General features: G+C 37.7%; 1 protein-coding gene across 1 annotated transcript in view; it reads right to left on the bottom strand.

Annotated features, from left to right (window-relative positions):
• ITGA1 (integrin subunit alpha 1) overlaps positions 1 to 18012 on the bottom strand; it is a 57057-nt gene that overhangs the window by 34831 nt on the left and 4214 nt on the right. The window contains exons 3-9 of the mRNA XM_054177827.1: positions 13640 to 13752; positions 12590 to 12678; positions 12378 to 12492; positions 11606 to 11733; positions 4541 to 4689; positions 2824 to 2974; positions 1235 to 1400 (exon numbers count right to left, since the gene is read on the bottom strand). Of these exons, the coding sequence (XP_054033802.1) occupies positions 1235 to 1400; positions 2824 to 2974; positions 4541 to 4689; positions 11606 to 11733; positions 12378 to 12492; positions 12590 to 12678; positions 13640 to 13752 (911 nt within the window). The remainder of the gene's footprint in view (positions 1 to 1234; positions 1401 to 2823; positions 2975 to 4540; positions 4690 to 11605; positions 11734 to 12377; positions 12493 to 12589; positions 12679 to 13639; positions 13753 to 18012) is intronic.

Below are 18012 nucleotides of genomic sequence, written 5' to 3'. Positions count from 1 at the left end.
GTGAGGAGAAAGTTCTTCACTGAGTGAGTCGTTTGTCAGTGGAATGGGCTGCCCAAGGAGGTGGTGGAGTCGCCGTCCCTGGAGGTGTTCAAGAGGGGATTGGACGTGGCACTTGGTGCCATGGTGTAGTCATGAGGTTTGTGGTGACAGGTTGGACTCAATGATCCTCGAGGTCTTTTCCAACCTTTGAGATACTGTGATACGGTGAATAGGGACTTAACCAACAAGCCCCCTCTTCAATGAACTTTAAAGAATTCCTTGAGCTTACAGAGACTAAAATTTGTGCTGTAAAGAGACTAAGTTATCTTAAAACTGATTATTTCAAAAGTGAGATATGAAAACGTTCAGGAAAGTAAAATGGTTAAGGATATATACTGTGAAACATATTTAGCAATGACCAGCTGAAAATAGTAATATTTGATCAAGCTAAATGACACACTAAAAAAATAAATCCTAAATGTTTTTTTGAGAAACATAGCCCCAATTAAAAAAAACACTTTAAAGTATGCGCTCATGTTTGTACTATTTCTTGACTTTCAAGAATGTCTTTTGTTCCAGCTACTTGAAAAGTTGAGATGCTTTAAAAAATAAGCACAAATAGATGGATGTTTTCTTTGTATGACATGAATCCCTTCAAAGTTGGCCAGTGTAATTTATAACTAATAAACTCAGTCTTCTGTTACCAGCAGTGTGCTTGAAATTGAGATTTGGACAATGTTATCTAATTTGGAATGAAAAATATAAGCAGGCATTATTAGAGAATGAGTTTTCTGTGCTGAAATCTGAGTATCATGAATATTTCCAAAGGAAAAATATATCTTGTCAATACTATACACCAAGTCCATGTTAACTTTTATAGGAAAGTAATATGTTGTCATTAATAACTAAAAAGAAAACCTAAAGCTACAGGCAGGCAAATCATGGGTTAGTAAGGATACGGCTTGGTAGTGGGTTTTTTTACCCAAGGGAAGGCAACTTCATGTTTACTCCAGCTAAAACTAATGGTTACTTATTCTTTTCAACTATTGCCCTTCACAGGCTGTAACCCCTCTGAATATATTTCACATCATTACACTAGACATCAAAAACATAAAGTGTTTTTATGATCAGAGTGAAAAAAATGCCTGCATAACACATGCAGCACAATACATTGCAAGGGAAGATAAAAGCAGGTGGCCTTTAATATGCTTCAGTCATAAAGCAGAATGAAGTGAAAAATTAAATATTGGCATACCTTCCAAGGCAAATATTCTCTCTCCAAGTGCTTCAACAATAGTTACAAGAGCTAATTCATCTGACACATTGAAGAAGTGCTTCTCAGTAGGTTTACTGGCAATTGATTTTATTTCCTCTACAAATTTCTCAGTACTTAAATTTCCTCTGCTGTAGCTGCCAAGAATCTAAAAAGAATTTAAAAAGAAAAAAAAAAAAAGTCAAGGATACATTTAATAATGCATTTTAAAAGATATCCTTGACACAGGTTGCCAGAGAACATCAGAAAATCATATCCTACCTCAATTTGCTCTGTTAGAACCTCCCTCACACAAAGTTCTAATGATTTATTCTAAGATTCTGTGGTTTGTTGATGTATGCCTTAATTTAGGAAAAAAACAACACGACACCCAAGCCAGAATACACACGTACACTGGCTTCTGCATAGATACTGCCAGTTCTCCTCAAAACATGCTAAATAAGCAGTTATTGACATGTTAATTAGGTATAGAACAGTTCTTCTTATTTGCCCTAAAATTACATAGAACAACACTTGCATTCAGTGTTAACAACTCCATCATGACACGAGACTTTAGATTTGGTTCTGCAGTTTAAACACCACTGCTGTAAAAATTCATGATGCTTTAGAATAAAAAGTCTCATTTCTACAATTGCTAGGTTGACAAGTATTTTTCACAGCAAAATTGCCCTATACACAACATATTTTAAAGGTATAATTGTATAAACTGAATTCCCATGTTCTTGGACACTGGAGCAATTAAAGTCTGGTTCTAGTCAGGGATTTTAGTGCTAAAAATTATATCAGCTTCAAGGATGACTTTTCATTTAATGATCTTTACCTTTATAAAGGACATCACTGAAAATTTGTGTGCTGTTGATTTCAACTTTTATTTAATGTCTTTCTTTAAATGAAAGGCAACACCTTTTTTGAAGTTGTAGTGATTGTTCCATACTGCCTCATTTTACCAAAACAAAGATAGATATGAATGGAGAACCAACAAACCAATATACCTTCAAAATTAACAAGAAAAAACAGATTATTTTAGCATAGAATAAACTAATACAGTGGGGAGTTCACACCAAATCTATTATTAATGTTTCTTGATATGGCTTAGCCTCTGTCCTGTTCATGCTCTCATTCAGCTACTAGGTTGGCCTAACATGAAAATGATGACTTTATAATGCCAGCACAGGGAACAGCCATAATAAACCTGTTTATTGTTGATAATTTACATTTGTGTGTTTGGGGTTTTTTTACATAATGTGTCTGTAGAAATTTCGCAGATTTAAGCTTAGGTGCTCTGGTCAATACTACTTTTTAAAAAAATTGTTTGATTTTATACTGCCCCTCAAAGTCTTTCTCATTTTAATTCACATACCTGTTGTCACCAGGAAGACAGATTGCTTTATCTTAAATACTACAAAATCACATGGCAAATTTTTGATTTTTTTAGGTTCTTTCTTTCCTTTCTCTCTCAAATGATCATTTCCATAAAGAGTCTGTGAAATCAACTTTTTTTACCAGCATTTACATTTACAAGAAGAAACATGCTTTTAAGGTTCTGAATTTTCCCATTAAATTTCACTTACAGCAATAGCAAATCTCTGAATGCTTTCATCTTCACAGTCATCAATCACTTCTTTTAATCTGTAGTTGTCATGTGATTCCCCATCAGTCACAATAACCATTACTTTCTGCACTCCTCTTCTTGCACCGTGAGCCTCAGTAAAAGCCTCTTCCCTAAAGACAGCATAAAGCATATAGAGAAAGGCAATGGCAGCGTTTAGCACATGCTTCATATTAGCACAGTCAAACTAAAAGATTTAAAAGGAGAAAAAGAAAAAGGAGATTTACCATGAACAAATATAAACAACAACAACTGGAACTTACATGATAGTTCACGACCAAAAGGTTTCAAAGGAATTCATTCACTATTCATTCATCTGAGCAACAGCAGAATATAAAATGCTGGACAATGAAAAATGCTTCCCTACTCCAAATAAATTTCTGGTACCTTAAAACAGCTTTTTGGAGCTTAAAAACACTCTCCATCCCAAAATCTTCACACAAAATCCCCATCTATATCCACCCTAGAGCAGCATGTCAAGTGGTTGAAGTAACCACACTTCTGCCCATCTACAGTAAAACTGGTTGTTGGGGATGTGGCAGAAGTAGGTTGCAGGTGAGCAAAGGTAGGTGGAAGATGACTGAATTCTGCTGATGCAGACAGACAAATAGGCGCTGAAGTTTTGGGCAGCTGCTCACCCAGACTCTTGAGTCGACCAGAAAAAGTGAGGCTAGATTAGGCCTCTGGAGGAGAAGGAAGGAAGCAGGGTTTCCTCTTTTTAAAAAAATAGCACAGAACTTTAAGTCTGGCCACATGATGAGTGAAAATTAAGATCTACTGCTGCTGATGGTCCAAATTAGATGGATAGGAAGACTGCAGGATCAGAGGAAGCTTTTGCTGATAGACAAGCCTGCATGAGTTTTTGGTGCACTGGGACTTTCTGAACCCTATGCGGTTTCTGAGAATTTGGAAATTCTCAATTGGCTTTGCTTTCATGAACTTGTTCAAATTCACCCAAGGTTCTGTTTGTATCCAAAGAAAACATTACTGGTGAATATGGAAGGATTCCCTTGGCTTTAGGACATTATATCAAGAGAACTTTGGTTAGATAATCAAATAGTTCATCAGAAAGGTAATACACATTTCACTAAATGGTTGTTTGGAAAGGGCAAATGAAATCTTTTATGGAATAGAGTCATGGTGTCATGCCAAAAAAAAAGTAAAAGAGAAAATACCAGGACAATATTGTATGGATCTAAAGTGTATGAGAGGTTTGCATTTACTGTCTATTCTGCAGAAGCCAACTTTAATTTTTCTCATAAAGGAAGATTTTGTACATAAATTTATTCTTATAACAGATCCTCTATTTCCCAGTGATCAAAAAGCCTCACATTTCCTCTGAAAAATTTAATTTCCCTCATCCCTCTGCACACAGAGAGTTCCCATCTGATGCCTGTGTGGACACAAAGATCATCAGCCCTTCGTCTAGGACTACATCTTTGCTCCATGTCTCTTCTCCTTCCCCGTTTCCTCCGTTTAGGAGACAACTGCCTTTCCAGGATACTCTATACAACTGCTCTAGATGCTAGACAAAGTCTGTGTATCCACTCTTTTGTTTACTTAGCTAAAATGAAATCAGACGTTGGTCACACCGTATTTTTAATTTATAAAATCAGATTGTCTCCCTATCTGTTTATGTTTGTTTCTACTATATGCAGGACAATATTTTGTGAATATACCTTGCTGTGTCTATTCCCAGGGCTGTCATAGTCTGTGTGCCACCCCGCTGACGTATTCTTGTGGCTGCAGCCATCACATCTTCTGTGGTTGAGTATGTATTCAGGAAAAACTCATGGACTACAGTCTGTCCGTACTGAACAACTCCAACCTGAAACACATAGTCAAAAGCCAACTACCTGTAAAGAAAACACATATCTCCTGCAGGGGAGTAAATTCCCACCTGTGAACTCTGCATGTTTCCCTCCATACAAAACACCAAAAGGACTTCAGCAAGACTGACTAGAATACACTCAATCTTGCGAAACATTCTGAAGTTTCTAAATAGCCTCTATTAAAAGTAGGAACAAAGCCAAAACTTGATTTCTGGTAGTCTGTGCTGCTGCTCTGCTCTCCTCTGGGCCAAGACAATGACCTAACAACCAGTCATGACTTCTCAGAATAGTTTTCTGTATAGCATATTAGGCTACAGTTCATTCAACTTTCTTAATTCCATCCAAATATAATATTCCTATACCTAATAGATTATTTACCCTCACCCAGCCTAGAAACAACATTGCAATGACAAATTTAGACACCCCCCCCCCCAAGGTGAGAAGAAGGTGCAAGTATCCTTGTATTGATGAAGACAGCAGGACAGACCAGGATCTGATCACTCTCCTAGCAGGCATTCATGTCTTGTCAGTTCCTGACACTTTTTGCAATGAAGAATCCACACAATACATATTTCAATTTTATGTCTCACATGCCAATTTATAGGTCTTATTTTGGATAATGCAGTGTTAAAGCCTCACTCATGTATTATTAAAAGTACTCTAGTGTTTAGCCACTGAAGATCAATAAGCCCTCTGGGATGTTTATGCCATCATATTATTTTAAAAGTGGCTTAGTATGTACTTTACAATTGCATTATAGGTGGTTTTCCAAGTACTTTCATTCCACACAATGTTTGTTTGCTTGTAGAGCAGTGGTTACAGTTGGATAAATAATTGATACTAAAATTCAGTATCACAATCATTATGAAAAACTAGTTACATAGGACTAATTATTATGGTATGTGATAGCAAAATGTACCCTGTTTAATTTCTGTATCCTTCTGAAAATACAGTTGAATTTGGAAGAACTGATGTAAGTTCAAAGTTATGACAAGTTGCTCCTTTTTAAGATAATTTCATTTTCTCTTGGAGGCATGCCCTCATCCATCTGCCACTGAGAGAATCCAGAGCCTGCTCTTCTCATGGGCAGCTGCTTATTAATCCTGTAGAGTGTTTACACAAGAGTCTGGGGCACATGCTTCTGAGTGCCATCAAGTGGCACCGACTAACACCCAAGCTGTATATTAAACTTTTAACTCCTTCCCTTTAAGGCAACTGTTTTGTGGCATGTGTCTAAAGTGAGAAACACTATAATCTGAACAAGACACTGGTAATTATTTACAAAGACTACCATTAACTATTGATAAACAAAAAGTTTTCATTTGATTTGGTCTTTTGGAGCAGGAATGTTCTAAGTGTTCCAGGATCACGCTCAAGTGCAGTCAGAGACTATTGTAAGCCAGGGAACCTGCTGGTGTGGATTCACAGGCTCTTTGCAGCTATGGGGATTTTATTGGTACCAGGAATAAAATCAACTATTGACTCCTGCCAGTGTGAAAAGTATATGACTTTTTTAATGATTCCAGAGACCTATGTTGGTGTTCTGACATTGAGTTGTATCATTCCTTATTTGAAAGGAAATGTTGACCATGATCACAGCAAGTAAACATTTTGAACACTTCCTTCTCAGGAAGTGAATGGGAAGAACATCTGAGTCTGGAAGCCTGCACTGTGTTGCATAGTTTATAAAATCAGGAAGGAAGGGGGCATGTGGTTATCTTATGGGATACAATTGTTCTGTGGGACCCTTCCTTAGACCTAGCTTTGGAAACACTGATCATCATGTTCTACATATTTCATGGAGTGAAAAATGAGCCATGTCTCAAAACAGGACAACAACAACTTTGCAGAACCAACAAAATACTACTGGGTCGCATGTTCCAATCTTCTACAAAAATCACAGAATCCAGACCATCTTATAAAATCAGAATTATATCCTATTAGAAGGATTGAGCTGTTGTAGCTCAATTAGCTTTTGGTTAATGGAAAACCATAAATAAGACTCCTATGTCACACAAATTTGCCTTTAGGGGACAATAAACTAGTTCAAACTGTGTAACTTCAGTAAGCCCCTAACAGCAATGCTTACAGGCATTGGATGCTTTGGTTTACTATTTTAATTTGAATCTGGAAAATGCAACAGTACTACACAGAAGGATGTCATTTTGCTCTACTCCATAAAACTTAATACTTTTCCCAGCATTACTGAACATAATCTATTGAACATCTTTGTAATTCCTAAGATTATGTTCCCTTCCCTAGCATTCCATGGCTTTTATATTACACAAGGGAATAATTCTTTAATTGTCCCCAGTTCCTGTGAAAAAGTGTTGCAAAAAGAACAGGCAAGTGAAGAACTGTTCTACTTAGGGACAAAACTTTTTATAAGGACAATTATTTATTGTTGTTCTATAAGTGAATACAGCCCCTTACTTGGAAAATACATTCTAGCTTTGCCAATAAATTATTAAGCTAAGCTATTTGGTTAAAAATCAAAACAAACCAACCAACCACCAAACAAAAACCCACCAAATGACCCAAACAACAAACAACAACAACATCAAACTAAATGAAAGGAAAATCATGTAGTACATGGACATTATATGCTAGTATTTTCACTTTAGGGATGAAGAGGAAAATCAGAAATGCTTTTGGTTGTACTTTGATCATATTTAGCATAAAAGAAGAGCAGAGATTTCTTAGCAAGAACTGTTGGATAATACATACTCTGCTATGGAGAGCTTGATAAATATACCAGAATCAAGCAAAACTGAATTAATTCTGCTACACTTTGTTTTCTCCCATGAACTCAGAAATTATTCATAAACTATTGCAAGGTCTTTCTTCATCCTGTATCTTTTCAATATCTCTTTAATACATTTCTGTTCTTCTGGAGATAAAACTGACATGTGGCATGACTTAGTAGTACACTGATACAGATCCTTTGGAGATATAATAAAGGTATAGGCCAAACACCTAAACAATACATTTTCCCATACAATAATGGAGAAATAAAATATGTCTGAAAATTTCTGAAGGCAATTCCAATATAGCTTTAAAGCCGAAATTGAACATATCAAAGTATTCTGCTTTCTCTTTTTGATACTCTTCAACCAAAGAAGGTTGTTCATATGCAAAGGACTAAAAACACTCTCATATTAAAAAGAAAATTATGTCTACAAAAGTTTTTAAAAATGTGGAAAGAAGCTACCCTCAATTACATTAAAATGTGGAATAAGGCCAGGAGAAATGACTCCTCATCCTACCACTAGGCATCAGTGAAAATAAGTCCAGACCTATCTTTTTGACACCCTCCCATAAGGTATGTGTAAACCCTCTCAGCTTTCTGTTCTCCAGGCTAGACAGCTCTGGGTTTCTTAAGAGAGATGTTCTATTCCCTTAATCACCCAGGGAAGGAAATAATTCTGAAAAAAAAAAAATAAATCATAAAATTTAGCTTTTTATATCTGAATCTTTTGGCTTTCACTTTCAACTTTGGCAAACATAGGGCACTGAGGAATTTCTGTTCTGGCATGCTGCAAATCTAATGACCATTGTTTATGGAGGTGGTAAGCAGATTAAAAAAAAAAAAAAAAAAAGTCTTGAATGCCTCTAATCAAAACACAGTTTTGAACAAGTCACACCCAAGCTGCTAAGGAGTTGTTCTCTAATCACCTCATTCCTTTACTGTGCAAGAGAAAAACAATCTGAAGTCAGTGCAAGTCCACAAATTTCTACAGGCTCAACAATATCCAAAAGATGAACATGCAAAATTCCATTTAAACAGACAGAAAGTAAACAGTTGATCCTATATTTCTATTCTGTGCTCCCAGAGAAGAGGGAAGAATTTAGACTGCTGTGTTGTTCTCCTCCTCCTCATCCAATAGTATTTAAACAGAGTTTCCGTGAAAGGAGACACTGTGGGTGGAGGAAACAGTATAAAATTGTTACTACCTTTGGCTGCGTCAGAGGTCTCAAGCAGGGTGCTTGGAAGAGAGGAGAGAAATGGGATATATTCTGGACAAGCATGGAATGTAAGAGAAACTGAGAACATTCCAGCTAGATTTTGCCTTCTGTTTCCAGTTTTTCAGTCTCTCTGCTCCTTATCCCATTCTTACCTCCCTCTCAAATGTTTCTGCTCTATGGCAACCAGATACCAAAGCTAACATTCTTGAGTGAATAAGTGTATATGTGAGAAGAGGGGTAACTATGCCAAACTGTGGGTAGAATGGATTTGTAGGTAGTGATGATGGGCTGCCGGAGTGCAGGCCAGCAAGGGACCTTTTGTGTTTGAACTGAGCTGCACAGATGAGGCAGGATTCCAAATCTAAATATAATAGAGGTGTGGCAATGTAAAAATTCAGGAACTGCAGGGTGAGGAAGGTGGGTGAGGGTGCAGTAGAGTTGATTGTTCTGTGTACTATTCCCATGATGTCCTTATGGGCAGAAGGCAGTGATAATTTTCCCACTGCCATGTGCTGGGAAGTTCAAGCTTAAGTATTTTCCCAAGATGGCACATGTCTGAGTGTGCTTAAGGGACCAGAAAAAAAATTTAGTAATTTTTTAATAATTTATGTTAAAATTCACAAAGCATTTTTAATTCTTCCAACCAATATTGGGAAGACCATTGTGTTTGAAATAATAGGACATGATTATAAAGTTGACATCTTAAGTAATAATTTAATTTGCCAGTCTTCAGTCCAGTCAGCAGAGGAGCTGTTTGGTGACTTGGAAACTACTGTTAACTTAGAAGATGATAGGGATACTCTCTGCAGACAGATGTACCCTTTACACCTTCTCACAGAGTCCTTTGTGAAAGCTGGACCTGAATGTTAGCAGCCAACCTGAAGTAGCAAAACCACTGAGTGTTGACTGACAACATATCAAATATTGCAAAAGATCCTAGAAAATCCTTGATCTTTGCTGTTAAAAAAACATTCTGTGTTAAAATTTATCCCAGCATCCATGTTCTCCTCCTCTCTGAGTTCTGCTGGAATTGCTATTTACATATACTGTTCAGTAGACTGCGAAACGTATGTCAGATCCTCTGCTTGAGCAATTGGTTGTAACTCTGTTAATCTGGTGGATCTGCTGGGAATTTGGCCCTCATTCTATAAATGCAGCTTCTGCCATTAGTAACATGCAGCTTAAAAGCTACTTGTTAATTAGGATTACAAGTGCGTAACAGCTGTATGCTCAATGCTCCACAGTTCAAAACACTGAACACTGCACAAAAAGCTAATAATCAAAGGCAGAATGAATCATGCACGTGTGCCTTGGAGGAGCTAAAATGGCCTTGGTGCTATGAGGTACAAAAGAAGACAAGAAGTGGTTGTGGACAGAAAGGAACTGGGAAAGGAATGGCCTCACTTAATATGCTTAACTTCTCAGAAAGTTGGTTTCTCTAGACTGCCTGAGTGGTGGGGAAGGGAAAGTCTCACTGGCACTGCTTCTTGGCAGCAGACGCTGCCTTAGTTGTAATTTCAGTCATTTTGTTTCAGTACCCAATTGCTGTAAATTTTTGGAATTGAAGAGCTCCATAGATGACGCTGTGACCGTTTGAGGCTGTGCCTTTAAGAAAGGGACAGTGCTGGGACACTCTGGCTGAATATTTTTGTAAATATTGATACTCTAAACAAATTTCATTGGTAGATTGGTAGAATGTAGCTTTAAGTTTTAGTGCAGCTGGAACTTCACTCAATTCGGTTCCTCTTCGCTCTCCCTTTCCAGCCTGTCTGCTTCTGGGCATCTAGCCAGAAGGACTGAAGATAACAGATAAGCACTAATCCTGGTGGCCTACTAACTTTTTTCTTCCTTATGACTGCCTTTTTCTCTCTCTAACCCCTCTTTGGGAAAAAAGGGGAGGTAGGGGGAGAGAAGAGGGTACAGGGGGGAACTCCCCCTCTGTCTGGAGGTGGGGAGCGGCCTGTTCCTGTATCCTTCTTTGCTGTATATTTCTGTATATATTGTAAATACTGTATATTGCATGTACATATCCTGCGTTTTCCCATTGCTTGTAAATATAGCTACATTCCTTTGCTTTTCTGGCTGAGTTAGCTGTGGTTTTTTAATTCCTTCTCAGTGAGGGAGGGAAAGCTGGGCCTTCTCTCTCCACCCACCACATTCCTTTTTTGGCGCCCAACGTGGGGCCTGAGAGTAATTAACTTGATTTATTGCTTGCCTGAGTCGGGAAGCAAACATGAAGGTGTTTTGGCTTTCAGAGTGTCTGTTCTTCTCAGTTTTTGGGGTTCTGATTTACAAATATTGTTTAGGCTTAATTATCGATCACATAGGTAAATATCGAATGCAGAAAGTTTATTTATGGTTTATGCATAGGATCCAGCTTCTGTATGACCACTGTCTGGCATTCTTTTGGCTTACAAGATACAGGAATGTGACTTTGAGTACTCTGCCAATTGAGATAAGGGAGTTTAAGATTCCAGTAGGTGAAAGAGTAATTTTAAGTGATGGCTGGGATCCAAAGTTAATGTTTTCGATGTGTGTAATCCTGCTATCAGTGATAAATTATGTGTATCTGTTGTATACTTTGCACCGGGAGAGAAAAGTATCTAAGACCTGCTTCATTATTAAGCACAGATCAAAAAAGAGGAGTCACAGCTCTGTTGAACTCTGCAGGATTTAAACCCATGACCTCAGCACTCATAGTCTCATGCACTACCAACTGAGCTATTCCATATCCCCCCATGACCTCTGCACTCATAGTTCCATGACCTACCAACTGAGCCACTGAACCTGTCTCTTAGGAATGTGAGCATCCAGGGGTCTCACCTTCACTGGAATTCTCTTGACTTGATCAGCAATGTCCTGCCATAGATCAGCTGCCCATTCCTTTTACTGTAAATCCTTGTTGTCCTTGCAAATTAAGTAACCACCAAGTATCTACCCTGTTACCTGTGTTTGCTGAGGACCTATGTCCATGTTTCTCAGGAGGCTGTTTAGGAAGGCTGTGACACTCTCCCATGGATAAATGCTGTTGGACCCATCAAGGACTATGACAATATCCAACTGGGTTTTACACACTGCAACACAAATTGCCACATAAGAATTGATGCTAACAAGGATCAAATATATCTGACAGCTCCAGTTACTTTTCTGATTAGTAGCAAATGCATACCCTTCTACGTGAAGCTGAACTGCCATGTTTGATAATAACTATTGTTCATCTGCATCTGAATCCTGTTTTACATGGTTTGTCTTGTGTTTATCATCAAGGCACCCTCTTGTAAGTAAAAATGTTAGAACTACACCAGAAGATCACATAACTGTAGCATTTACCAGTGTCTCCTACCTTCTTCAATGCCAATTTATTCCTCTCCAATTTTTCAAAAGGAATATATATTACCAAATTGGGTTTGTGCTAGGTCATAGTATGCAGTCATTGTTTAAAGAGAGTCTTCTGGCCATAAGTAAAAAACATAAGCAACTATTCTTAGCAATTGTGTTTGGATGTTACATAGCACTTAAAGATTGTTTATACTGAGATAAATTCCAAAAGTAGTAAGAATTTAGGTTACATACGGACAATGAAAACATTTACTTAACTTGGTAATGCTGGCAGCTAAATTAGGCAGTTCATATTTTTTTGGCATGCCTAAGTATATACATTAATCTTGTTTGGCATTTTGTATTTTTGGGCACAGAAGAATTTCTGTGGCTTTCATACCTTGCACAGATGGAGCGATTGCCTCGATGGTTTCAAAAGAGGAGCTGACATTAGAGCAAACTCCTGTTGTATAATGCAGACGTCCACATTTATAAGCATAAAGTGGTCCACATGCCTTTAAAAGATGAAAAAGGGTGAAAAGTTTCTGTTATGATACTAGCAGAAGGAAAAAACCAGACTACTTTAAAAATTGGCAAAAGGTCCGTTCTTACCAGAAAACCTCCTTTTGGGTTAGTCACTAAGGTTGTTCCAAGAGTCATGTTTTCTTTTACTTCCACAACATTAGGAACTGAAGTAGCAGCTATAAATAGATTAAAATGTTAAGTATTTGGGAACATGAAAACAAAATGTTGAAGTATATATCTTGTAGCATGGAGCTTCCAGTTTCTAAAATAAAATCCAGATTGAGAGTGGTTTCATCAGACATTTTTACACCCTTCCTACTCCTTCTTCAATTGTAACAACCAAGAAAAAATTTCTCTGACTGGCTTTTATCCCAGAAAATTTGTCTGGGTTGCTGTCTCAAATAGTTTTCTTGAACTGCAAAAAGTAAAAATAACAGCACAATGAAAGCAAGAGGTTACTGTTCACACAGTTTTCTTAATTAGAAAACAAACATTAATCTTTCCCCCTGTGTTGCTATAAATGACTTTAATATGACTTAAATGACTATAAATAGCTTTTATATTTATTACAGTTATGCTTCATTACTACATTTAAGTTTTCAATAGGAGAGAGAGATAAAAATTATATGATGGATATATTTAGTGAAATGCATATTAACTGGAAATCTCTTCCTGTAAACATTATGAATTTCTTGACTTGAGTAAAAAAATTATTTACCTGTATCATATTAAGGTGCATCATCATGGTTCTGGCTAGTTACATCTCATCCAAAGCTTACTGATAGCATTAGGAAGGCTTTTGCTGGCTTTACAGAGCTTTGGAAGATGTAATCCATGAATCTATCTCCATGGCCTTTCTGTATCCTTGGCCAGGACTACTAACCACAGTGAATTAATACCAGTCATAATAAAGCTTTGATAACAAAGACAGATTTTCATTTTATACTTATATGCAAGTTTTCCATAGGACAATGAGTATTTTGAAAATAGAAACAAATTTCCTTCACATTCAGCTCTGGAGTCCTAGGCAAATTTTCTGTGTAGAAACATTTAGAATGCATATTTATGAGTTAAAGATCTCCTAAGATCTGACTTCTGTTATTCCTCCGCATGACACAGCTTTATTTTCTTTCATACCTGGTAAGTTCAGTTTTATGCAGGGTGACTGGTTGTCCCTTCCTATAGGGCATTTGTATACATCTCCTGTTCTTTTCTCAGGCTGGCCAACTAATGGTGAACCAATAAGTACCCTGCAAATGAAATAAGTTACCTGAAATGTTTTAATTCTTAAAAGGAATGAATGTTGGCAAATAAAACTTACAGACAGATGAAGCTGCAAGTGCTGTATAGGATGGAGAGCAAGAGAAGTATCTACTATGGCAGTTCAGATAGAAGCAAAGGCAGCCATTTTGTATTCTTTTAATAGAAGCACAGACAGGAAATGTGCCTATGTAACAAATTAAAAAACAGAAAAACATTTAAAATAATTCCAGTGGAAAATCAAAGCAATGATGGTGGGTGGATGACACATATTACAAGTAATGCAGAAGGAAATACCTAGTTTATTTGATATTTCCTTGATCTTTAATATATTTTAGAAGAAAATGTATTTTTAATGTTGGGAGATCACACGCCAAAGGAAGGGCTCACAAGCACCCCAAATAATTTAATCTTAAGTAACCTCAGTCAGCAATGTAAAATATGACATGAATCAGAATCACAGAATGGTAGGGGTTGGAATGGACTCTGTAGATCACCTAGTCCAACCTCCCTGCTAAAGCAGATTCACCAGGCTGCACAAGAACAAGTGCAGGTGGATTTTAAAAGTATCCACAGGAGACTGCACAATCTGTCTGGGCAGCCTGTTCCATGCTCAGTCACCCTCTAAGGAATTTTTTTCCTCATGTTCAGAAGGAAATTCCTATGTTCCAGTTTGTGTTCATTGGCCCTTGTTTTGTCACTAGGTGCCACTTAAATGAGTCTGTCCTCATCTTCTTTAGATCTGATCTTTACATATTTATAAGCCTTGAGATAACATCCCCTCTCAGTCTTCTCCAAGCTAAAAGACCACCAGGTTCTTCAGCCTTTCCTTGTGAAGAGAGATGTTCCAGTCCCCTAATCATTCTTGAGACTCTCCACTGGACTCCAATAGTTTCCTTTCTTCTTGAGCTGGGGACCCCAGACCTGCACACAATACTCCAGACATGGCCTCAGTAAGGCAGGGTAGAGGAGGAGGAGATAGAGAAGAACTTCCCTTGATCTGCTAGCCACACTCTTAATGCAGCCCAGAATACTGTTGGCCTTCTTGGCCACAAGAGCACATTGCTGGCTCATGGTTGACTTGTCACCAGCACTCCCAGGTCCTTCTCTGCAAAACTGCTTTCCAGCAGGTCAATCCCTAACCTGTACTGGTGCATGAAATTATTTCTTCTTAGGTGCAGTACCCTATACTTGCCCTTCTTGAACTTCATTATGTTCCACTCCACCCAGCTCTCTAGCCTGTCTCACTGAATGGCAGCACAGCCTTCTGTTTGTCAGCCAATCCTCCCAGTTTGGTATCATCAGCAAACCTGCTGAGTATACACTCTGTTCTCTCATCTGGGTTGTTCATGAAGATGTTGAACAAGACTTGACCCAGTACAGACCCCTGGGGAACACCATGAGCCACAGACTTCCAATTAGATTATGCACCATTGATCACAACTGTCTCTGCTCCATCATTCATCCACTTCTCAATCCACCTCATCTAACCCATACTTCCTAAGATGACCTATGAGGGTTTTATGGGAGACAATGTGAAAAGCCTAGCTGAAGCAACATCCACTGCTTTCCTCTCATCTACCCAGACAGTCACACCATCAGAAAAGACTATTAGACTGGTCAAGCAAATGAATCCTCTCATTAATAAAAAACAATATTATTTAAAGAGTTACTAAATAAATTTCAAAATTTTAAAATATTAAGGACATCTACCTCATGCCTTTCTTCCCTGCCCCAAATTTGATGTTATCAGAAATCACTATTCTCATCTAGTGCTTTTATGCACCACAAAATTAACATCCACTCCTGTATCAAATTTTCAGCAGGAATCACTGTTTAGAGATGGACACTGATTTTGTTCTCAGATCTTCATTAGATATGCTAAATAACACAGCTTTATCCAGCAGATAACAACTGGCTCCACTAAATGTGTTAGAAATAATTTTTATTAAATTAGAAATCAGAGTACACAATGGAAAGAGAAATCTTGCCATTAGGAGTAAAAAATGGTTCAGTAAGATTAGATTCTGGACACTCAGATGATTTTGAAAAGATATTGAGGAATTGTTTCAACCTTGAACCATAAATTGGTGAGTCCAGGCAGAAGATATTTGAATAGAATGATGCAAATAGATGAAATGAAACATACAGATCTAAAAAAAAATAATAATATATATATAAAGGAGAATTTAAACCCCTTTACACAATCCAGCTTCTATTTAAAAACCCCATACTTAAACAACTTCATTAAGATTTTTTTAATTAATAAGTTTTTTAAATTAATAACAATCATTTTAATTAATAACCAGTTAATTCTAAAGCAAAATAAAATGCTCCAAGTGTATTCTGAACCTGACTGCTCTTTCAAGCTGTATGCTACAATGCATGTGTTTTGTACACCAAAACTTAAAAATAAGCACAAAATAAGCACTATAGCCTATCATGTGCCCTTGACTTCCATTTAAATGCAGAGTTGAGTGTGCTGGTCATTCCATGGGAAGTAATCAATGCTCAGCAGGATCATGTCCCTGTGCTGTTTGTTTCTCAGAAAGAAGGAGACTCATGGACAGAGAAAAGTGGTCTGAAAGGCTGTTTTGTCTCTACACACTGGTATTGTTTTAGAAGACTCGAGTTTTACTGAGAAGCAGTCAGAGCCATAGAACATCTGCTACTGAAAAGGTCTCTCTGTGGTATCTAGGTAGCTTTACAGCAGTTGACAAAGCCGCTTTGCTACTTATTTTTTCAACTGTCAACCTACATTGCTGCTCTCAGTACTGCTATGCTGAAAGTAACTTGAAAGCTTGACAATTTAACATCAGCTCTGGAGTTTAATTTCAGAGATGTTCAGATCTAGCACACTAAATTCCTGTTCTCCATCAAGTTGATGAGTTGCTGTTTCCAGCTCCTTATTTTTAGCTCTTGAAAAGTTTCACATACTTTAGCACAACATAGCTTACTTTGCAAAATTCCTGCTCCTAGAACAGGCACAATTTCCTGAAGATCTAAGTTAGCTCAAAAAAGGTCATTATTATTCCCCCATGACTCTCTTGCAGGTGTATATGTAAAATATCCAACAACTTGTGCAATCAAGAACTAGCAGCTTCAAAAGCAGGATCTGCAGTTTCATTTCCATGAACATCCCTTATGGATAATGCTTGAAGTAAGGAGACTCACCATGTTGTTTTTCACTAGTTGTTTTTCTCTAAGTGTTTTTCTTTCTGTTAGAATTTCTGTCTATTAGAAAAGTTTGCTGGTAGCATAAGAGGTAAGTCTTAGCACAAGAGATAGGGGGTTTAGACATAAATTAAAGTATTTTAATTAACATAGGTACTGGTACAGCCTTGAGCTCAGCTAAAGTTGCAGCTGCCAGACATGGCTGCTGGGCATCAAGGGATCAAGATAAAGATTCACACACTAAGAAGCTGGCAAGAGAGATCAACAAGAGTGTAGTATTGTTTGACGGTCAGAAAGTGACAGCAATGACCAAGAAGTAAAAGGATTTTATGTATTTAAATTATTCCATACATATGTAAACCATTTCCCAGAAATGTCATGAACACATATCCCTGTTAGTGTATATAAAGTACATGGAGTGCACTCTCAGTTATGTGAACTGGGAGGGGTGACCCCTTTCACATCCAGCATCGTTAATAAAGCAATATCTTGGCCTAATTGCTATAGGCTATTAGGTTTTGACCTCCCTTTGTCATGCTGATCACTGTACAGCACTCGTAGACAGTCTCCTGGAGTCAAACAGCACTTGTTTGACTCCAGGAGGAGTCAACAGCAGGAGAGATTGCTCAGCACTGCAGAACAGTCTAACTTGGCTGTCATACAGACACTTGCCTGTCATCCCAGGCTGCCCACAGGAGTCCCTGGCTTTGCCAACAATGTGAAATTACTGACAAAACTCTGGGAAAACCAGAGCAATCTGCTAAGAGTGATGGAGATCTCAGAATCCTCAAACTTTTTACCATTCACTTGTTATTTCAGTCCTCCAGCCCAGTGGTTAACCTGTGAAGTTTGTTGGGTTTTTTCAAAGTGTAAGCAAGTATTAAGCATAAACCCAAGAAGCAGTGACACTAAGGAAGCTTGCCAAAATGCAACTTCTACTGCAGGAGAACAACATGAATGAAAGGACAGGTTACAAAGAAGGCTCCAAGTTCCAAATGCAAACACATTATAATTGTAAGACAAAATTAGTCCTCCAAATGGGGAGGTGGTGTAATATATTAATACATATTTTGACA

Source organism: Dryobates pubescens, chromosome Z, assembly GCF_014839835.1.
Source record: "Dryobates pubescens isolate bDryPub1 chromosome Z, bDryPub1.pri, whole genome shotgun sequence".
NCBI classification, from domain to species: Eukaryota; Metazoa; Chordata; class Aves; order Piciformes; family Picidae; genus Dryobates; species Dryobates pubescens.
This window is presented reverse-complemented; position numbering and strand designations above follow the sequence as displayed.